This window comes from Aegilops tauschii, chromosome 5 (genome assembly GCF_002575655.3).
Source record: "Aegilops tauschii subsp. strangulata cultivar AL8/78 chromosome 5, Aet v6.0, whole genome shotgun sequence".
Lineage (NCBI taxonomy): Eukaryota > Viridiplantae > Streptophyta > Magnoliopsida > Poales > Poaceae > Aegilops > Aegilops tauschii.
Genome location: NC_053039.3, coordinates 569,049,585 through 569,056,943, shown reverse-complemented (window position 1 = coordinate 569,056,943; position 7,359 = coordinate 569,049,585). Strand labels below are relative to the sequence as shown.

The following is a 7,359-nucleotide window of genomic DNA, read 5'->3' as shown; positions in this document are numbered from 1 at the left end:
TGTTTCATCTCTTTACATGGCTAAAGATGCACAACGAATAACGAACACACACCAAACAGTTTTCTAGAGCTACTGAAGCAATTAAAATCTCTATGAGATCTTCATAGCCATGCAGCCCCATATCCTATAGTTCACTGAACTTATAGCTCGAGATCCAGTTCGCGTGCTATACTCTTCAGCAACATTGGTTGCTAAAAAACAGAACTTAAATCCATCAGATTATTCATTAAGAAAAAACCAGCAAGCCAAGGTGCAAAAAGGTTCATCATACCATCTCTCGGGAAACAGAAACCACTCCCTAATAGTACATCTTTTGAGAGATGAATTTAAAGATTGGATCAAAGCTGGGACAGGGCAAACTGTAGAGTTTTTAAAATGGTAATACCAAGTTACTGTCTGCAAATGCTTTTTCAAGTAAATTCTACAACAGGGTACATCAAATTAGAGGTTCATTACAAAGAATCAATTCACTCGGCCACTAACACGGGAGATTATCGAGCTAACTGACAAAAGCTACCAACAACATGAGAAAACAAGCAAGCACCGCTGCACCAAAAGGGTTACTGAATGATGACATAATTCATCAGGACTTCGCGATACCCATGTTGCCTCCAAGTTTGTCACATATCTTGTTGATGAGTGTAGCCTCGTACATATTCAACCAGACATTCTTAATGCGCCGCGTCACTGGGGGTCACCCTTTCTACAAACATAGGTTTGTCAGTATGATTCTAGAAGGGGGATTACATGATACTGTATAAATTGCAAATTAAGCATAATTAGTTGTAACCACACGGCACTCAAAGTTTGTTCGCACCCATTTCAAACATAACTTTCAATCCGACTAGGCATTCAATGTTTTGTTTATTCCACTAACTTGTATGGAGTATTATTTAAGAGTTGTTCCCACATCACGAAAGAAAGGACATATAGATACAAACATACCTTGTGAATTGTAGAAACTCGTGTATGGGATGAAAACCTGAAACTTTTCTCTCCTTCCACTGTAGTGACTTCAGATTAATCTTGTAGATGCCAAGATCCGTGGTCACGAAAATGATATCGGTGCCTTCCACAGATCCAATCAGCCTAAGTCTTTTCTTTGGATTTCGAATGGGAAGGATGTCGTTGATATTGATGACTGTACGCTGAGTCCATGATGCAACTCCGTCAGAACCCATGTGCCTTGACCACAGATTGAGGATTAACCCACCCACATGCGCAAACCCCAAACTGTCATCCTCCATCACCATGAGGATAACATCATCAGCAATGATAGACCCCGCAAGCGGCATATCAATCAATGATAAGCAATTAGTGCTTATGTCGTACATGAGAATTCCGACTAGGCGATCATCGACGCAGCTACAAAGCTTGAAGTGAAGTGTGTCTTGGATGAAGACAGGAGGCGCTTCGTGGATGTACACATCGGAGTCAAGATGAAGGCCGGAGCATGGATTGCTCCACTTATCAAAATGAGAACGGTATATGCTCAACAAAATGGGGTTGCTGTGGTCACCTGTCACCGGCAAGGTCACCCACGCCTGTGCAACACAATGATGAGCATCAGTCTTGTTCAGAGCGATGAAGACGACCTGGAAGGGCCCTGCGTGGCACGTACTGTGGTCACAGCCACTCGCAGCGCAGAGCACCGCTGCCCCATAGCTATTGTCCACCAGGACGGGCGCATCCAGCTCCCTCCGGCAGCCCGTCATGGGGTCCCAAACGACGAGCGTCATGGGTTTATAGCCTGCATCGCCAAGGAGAACACGACCATGGCGGCAGTCCCACGCATCATATTCCCAGTCCCCCCAGTCATCGTCGGGAATGCACGCACGAAATTTCGTGGTGGGGACAAAGTGTGGGATATTATCTTTCATCTTCGGGCGGGAGTTCCAGTGGCAGGAATAAAGGAAGCCCAGCATGGGGGGAGCTCCATGGAACTCACGGTAGCGGCCGCGAAAGCGAGCGCCGGAGAGGAGGCCAAGCCAGAACTTGTTGGCGAGGGAGGCGCGCAAGAGGTGCTCAGCCTCGTCCGGCGGTAGGAGGAGGAAAATCTCCTCCAGAAAGCTCGTCCGGCAGCGCCGATGCGGGCGGCGGCCTGGAGGTTCGAGGCGGCGAGGGTTTCTGGTGGGGAATTTTTGAGCTGCGGCGGCGGCGGAAGGGAGGAGATAGATCTGGAGACAATTCCTTATTTGACTTCTTTCTTGAAACCAGTTTCCTTTTTTGCCCTAAAAATTTCTTCCTCTTTTGACACTCAAACTGTATTTTATTCTCTTTATGACCTTTCCGTCAGTTTTAACCACGAACACACCTTTTTTTAGGAAAAATAATAAACACCCTTATGCGCAACATGAAAAGTCCTTTCTACCCCGCATTAGCCCGCTGAAAAAGCAGAAGTGCGTGTGATGTGGCCCCATACCTTCTCTCCTGATTCCCCACACGAACCCTAACTCTATGATGACGACGATGGCGGTATGGTGGAGGGCATGGCCAAGGCTGCTGCGGATGGTGTGGCGGACGACGACGGAGCAGCTACTGCAGAGACCAGAGAGCGTTCTGTGCACCGTCGAGGAAGGCCACGACCATACAACGGACTCGCTTTGGGCGACAACGGTGGTGCGGCGGACGGGCGAACGGCGGCCAAGGAGTAATTGAGGAGGGGCAAGGCGACGCTGTGCAGCCGCGGAGCGCGGCCAAGGAAAGGCGGCGCAGGCCACGGTGGAGGAGGACGACGCCGCTGCTGCAGTGACGGGCGACGGCCGAAGGGTGAGTCCTCTTCTTCTCTAGCTTTCAAATACAATATAGGAGTAGTACTTAATAATACATGGATGACCAAAACTCTGAGGAATATCAAAATTGTTGTACATGACTGAAACACATAGTAGCTAGCGGCCGGAGCTTGTGAGCACGATGATTCAGACTACGGCAGCACGATGGAATTTTAAGTGTTGAACTCACCATCGATACTAATATGATTATGATCTCAACTAGTACTGCTGCAGATCACTTTTGGCCCCTTCTCCTTCTGGATTAATCAAAAGCAAAATTTAAGTGCAGCTCGTGTCCATCGGAAGTAATTAAAGAAACCACCAGGATCCCTCACCCGGTGACGACGGCCACCACCAATTTTTCACTGTCATCGTCTCCCACTTCGTATGCTCACTCCCTCTTGTTTAGCACTTGGCCCAACAGGAGGCGGTCCTGACGGGGCGATGGGATCTCAACTGATTTAACCGATGCTTCTTCATTTTCCGATGTGATGCAGCCTGGAGCCGTGTAGCGAGCCAATCCCTGAGGTTCGTGGCGCCAGAGTACGCGGGAGATCATGGTGCTTCGACAGGAGCTCCACATCAGGTCCGTGGTTTTTATTGTTACCTTTCTGAAATATTGATTGTTACTTTTTTGAAATATTTGTATCCGTGGCTTTTTCCTCAGTCGTTCTAGTCCTGTGCAAAGCAAAAATTAGATGTTGAAAAAGTGCAGAGCACAGTACGGCACAGAGCCGATCGCCGCCCACGCCGGCCGTCCTCGCCGCCGGTCAAGGCCCTTGCCACTGGCTCCACCCATGCGACAGCTACACCCCACGGTTGCAGCTTCGTGTGGCGACGGTAGTAGCTCCGGTGGCGATGGCAGCAGCTCCACAGCAACAAAACAAGACGGCGGTTGTAGCCGTTTAGGATGCCGGTAGTAGCAATTTGCAACTCCGGTTGCAACATGTAACAAAAGCCCCGCGACTCCGATTGTTGCTTGGAGCAGCTCCGCCCGTCCTTGCCGCGCTTGATTGCAGCAAAAACACAAGCCCATTTCAGCTCAGACTTTGCTAGTTGCAACAAATTCATGTGCCTCGCCGTTGTTACCGCAGAAAGCACTGCAATGCAGAGAGGCTAGTTTGAACCCAGGACCTCTTGGCACAAATGGGGAGGACTTCACAACTACGCCAGACCTGCCCTCGGTTGTTCAAAAATGGATGTTAGCAAAATAATGTGACGCATGTGCGATGTAGCAAAACGCGGCGCCGGTTGTAGCCAGATGAGACACCGGTTGTAGCAATGCATGACACCCATTTTAGTATGTAGCAAAATTATGAAGGTTCGCGCGATGTAGCAAAATGCGACGCCGGTTGTAGCAAATTGTGACACTGGTTGTAGAATGTAACAAAAACCGTGACGTCTGCAGTGTTGCCCGGAACAGCGCCGCCGTCCTCGTAGCTCGCGGTCACCATGCTCGCCGTCCATGATGGCACCTCTCCTGGGATTGTAGCACGCGTTAAAAAAAACAAAGCTTTGTAAATATGAATCATGACATAATTTATATATAATAATTGAAGTAAATATGATTGCCTCAAAATAAGTAAATATGATTTCTTATAGTCTCCCGCAACATTGCCACATAGAAATGTAGTATATTGCTTGAGTTTATCCCTCTACATCATGTCATCTTGCCTAATGCGTTACTCTGTTTTTATGAACTTAATACTCTAGATGCATGCTGGATAGCGGTCGATGTGTGGAGTAACAATAGTAGATGCAGAATCGTTTCGGTCTACTTGACATGGACATGATGCCTATTTTCATGATCATGCCTAGATATTCTCATAACTATGCGCTTTTCTATCAATTGCTCGACAATAATTTGTTCACCCACCGTAATATATGCTATCTTGAGAGAATCCACTAGTGAAACCTATGGCCCCCAGGTCTATTTACATCATATTAGTTTCCCGTTAACTAGCTATTTCTGTCGCCGTTTATTTTGTAATCTTTACTTTCCAATCTATACAACAAAAATACCAAAACTATTTATCTTATTAACTTTATCATATCTCACTTTTGCAAGTGGCCTTCAAGGGATTGACAACCCCTTTATCGCGTTGGTTGCAAGGTTCTTGATTCTATGTGCAGGTACTAGGCAATTTGCGTGTAGTCTCCTACTGGATTGATACCCTGGTTCTCAAAAACTGAGGGAAATACTTACGCTACTTTGATGCATCACCCTTTCCTCTTCAAGGGAACACCAACGCATGCTCAAGAGGTAGCAAGAAGGATTTCTGGCGCCGTTGCCGGGGAGATCTACACACAAGTCAAGACATACCAAGTACCCATCACAAACTCTTCTCCCTCGCAATACATTATTTGCCATTTGCCTCTCGTTTTCCTCTCCCCGACTTCACCCTTGCCGTTTTATTGGCCCTCTTTTTCTGCCCGTCTCTTTTCGCTTGCTCCTTCTATGTTTGTGTGTTGGATTGTTTGTTTGTCGCGATGGCTCTACCAAAAAGCGTTGATCCTCACATTAGAAGGTTGGAAGAAATTGAAAACAACGTTAGAAGCTTTATGTCCTTGAAATTTGAGCATAATAATTTCTTCAAAAACGAGCTTAAAGAACAAAAAAGTTTTATGGAGCACATAAATAAAGAGCTCGATGATATGTCTAAGGAATTTTATGGTTTGAAATCTCAGTTCACTGACCTTGAAAACTTAATAGCCCAAATTTCGGATAAGCAGGCCACCTTAGTTAATAAGATGGCCGCCAAACCGGAAGAGCTAGAAGGTAATAATGATGAAAATCTAAAAGTTATTGATGTGTACCCTATTAAATCTTTGTTTTCCAATATGAATCTTGATAAAGATGGGACTGGAGATTATTCAACTTTAGTTAAAAGGCGTCCCAATGATTCGGAGTTTTTAGATCTTGATGCAAAAATTGGTAAAAGTGGGATTGAAGAGGTCAAAACTTTACATAGCAATGAACCCACTATTTTGGATTTCAAGGAATTTGATTATGATAATTGTTCTTTGATAGATTGTATTTCCTTGTTGCAATCTGTGTTAAATTCTCCCCATGCTTATGATCAAAATAAAGCTTTTACCAAACACATCGTTGATGCTTTAATGCATCTTATGAAGAAAAACTTGAATTAGAAGTTTGTATCCCTAGAAAACTTTATGATGAGTGGGAACCTACTATTAAAATTAAAATTAAAGATCATGAATGCTATGCTTTATGTGATTTGGGTGCTAGTGTTTCCACGATTCCAAAGACTTTGTGTGGTGTGTTAGGTTTCCGTGAATTTGATGATTGTTCTTTAAATTTGCATCTTGCGGATTCCACCATTAAGAAACCTATGGGAAGGATTAATGATGTTCTTATTGTTGCAAATAGGAATTAGGTGCCCATAGATTTCATTGTTCTTGATATAGATTTCAATCCTACTTGTCCTATTATTCTTGGTAGACCTTTCCTTAGAACGATTGGTGCAATTATTGATATGAAAGAAGGAAATATTAGATTCCAATTTCCATTAAGGAAACGTATGGAACACTTTCCTAGGAAGAAAATTAAATTACCTTTTGAATCTATTATGAGAGCCACTTATGGATTGCATACCAAATATGATAATACCTAGATCTATTCTTGTTTTTATGCCTAGCTAGGGGCGTTAAACGATAGCGCTTGTTGGGAGGCAACCCAATTTTATTTGTGTTCCTTGCTTTTTGTTCCTGTTTAGTAATAAATAATTCATCTAGCTTCTATTTAGATGTATTTATATGTTTTAATTAGTGTTTGTGCCAAGTAGAACCAATAGGATCTTCTTGGGTGATAGTTGTTTGATCTTGCTGAAAAAAACAGAAACTTTGCGCTCACGAAAATAATTGTTAAGATTCACCAGAACGTGATACAATACTAATTCTTTTTGCAGTAGATCAATATACAAATTATCCAGGTTGTCCTAGTTTTTCAGAATTTTTGGACTTCCAGAAGTATTCGAACAAATCAGATTGCTACAGACTGTTCTTTTTTTGACAGATTCTTTTTTAGTGGGTTGTTTGCTATTTTATTGAATCTATGGCTAGTATTGGGGGGTATGAACCATAGAAAAGTTGGAATACAGTAGGTTTAACACCAATATGAATAAAGAATGAGTTCATTACAATACCTTAAAGTTGTGGTTTGTTTTCTTATACTAACGGAGCTCATGAGATTTTCTGTTGAGTTTTGTGTTGTGAAGTTTTCATGTTTTTGGGTAAAGATTTGATGGATTTTGGAATAAGGAGTGGCAAGAGCATAAGATTGGGGATGCCCAAGGCACCCCAAGGTAAAATTCAAGTACAACCAAAAGCCTAAGCTTGGGGATGCCTTCGGCTTCATCCATCGGTAACTTTACTTGAGGCTATATTTTTATTCACCACATGATATGTGTTTTGCTTGGAACGTCTTGTATGATTTGAGTCTTTGCTTGTTAGTTTACCACAATCATCCTTGCTGTACACACCTTTTGGAAAGACACAGATGAATCGGAATTTATTAGAATACTCTGTGCTTCACTTATATCTTTTGAGCTAGATAATTTTGCTCTAG

The 7,359-nt window shown here is 43.5% G+C and overlaps 1 protein-coding gene across 1 annotated transcript; it reads right to left on the bottom strand.

Moving 5' to 3' along the window:
• Window positions 1–352: 352 nt before the first annotated feature.
• On the bottom strand, window positions 353–2,160 carry LOC120964197 (uncharacterized). The gene is made up of 2 exons (XM_040388610.3): window positions 946–2,160; window positions 353–703 (listed from the first exon to the last, which is right to left on the bottom strand). Exons 1-2 carry the CDS (start codon window positions 1,923–1,925, stop codon window positions 685–687), a joined length of 999 nt encoding a protein of 332 aa, XP_040244544.1. The 5' UTR covers window positions 1,926–2,160; the 3' UTR covers window positions 353–684.
• Window positions 2,161–7,359: the final 5,199 nt, after the last annotated feature.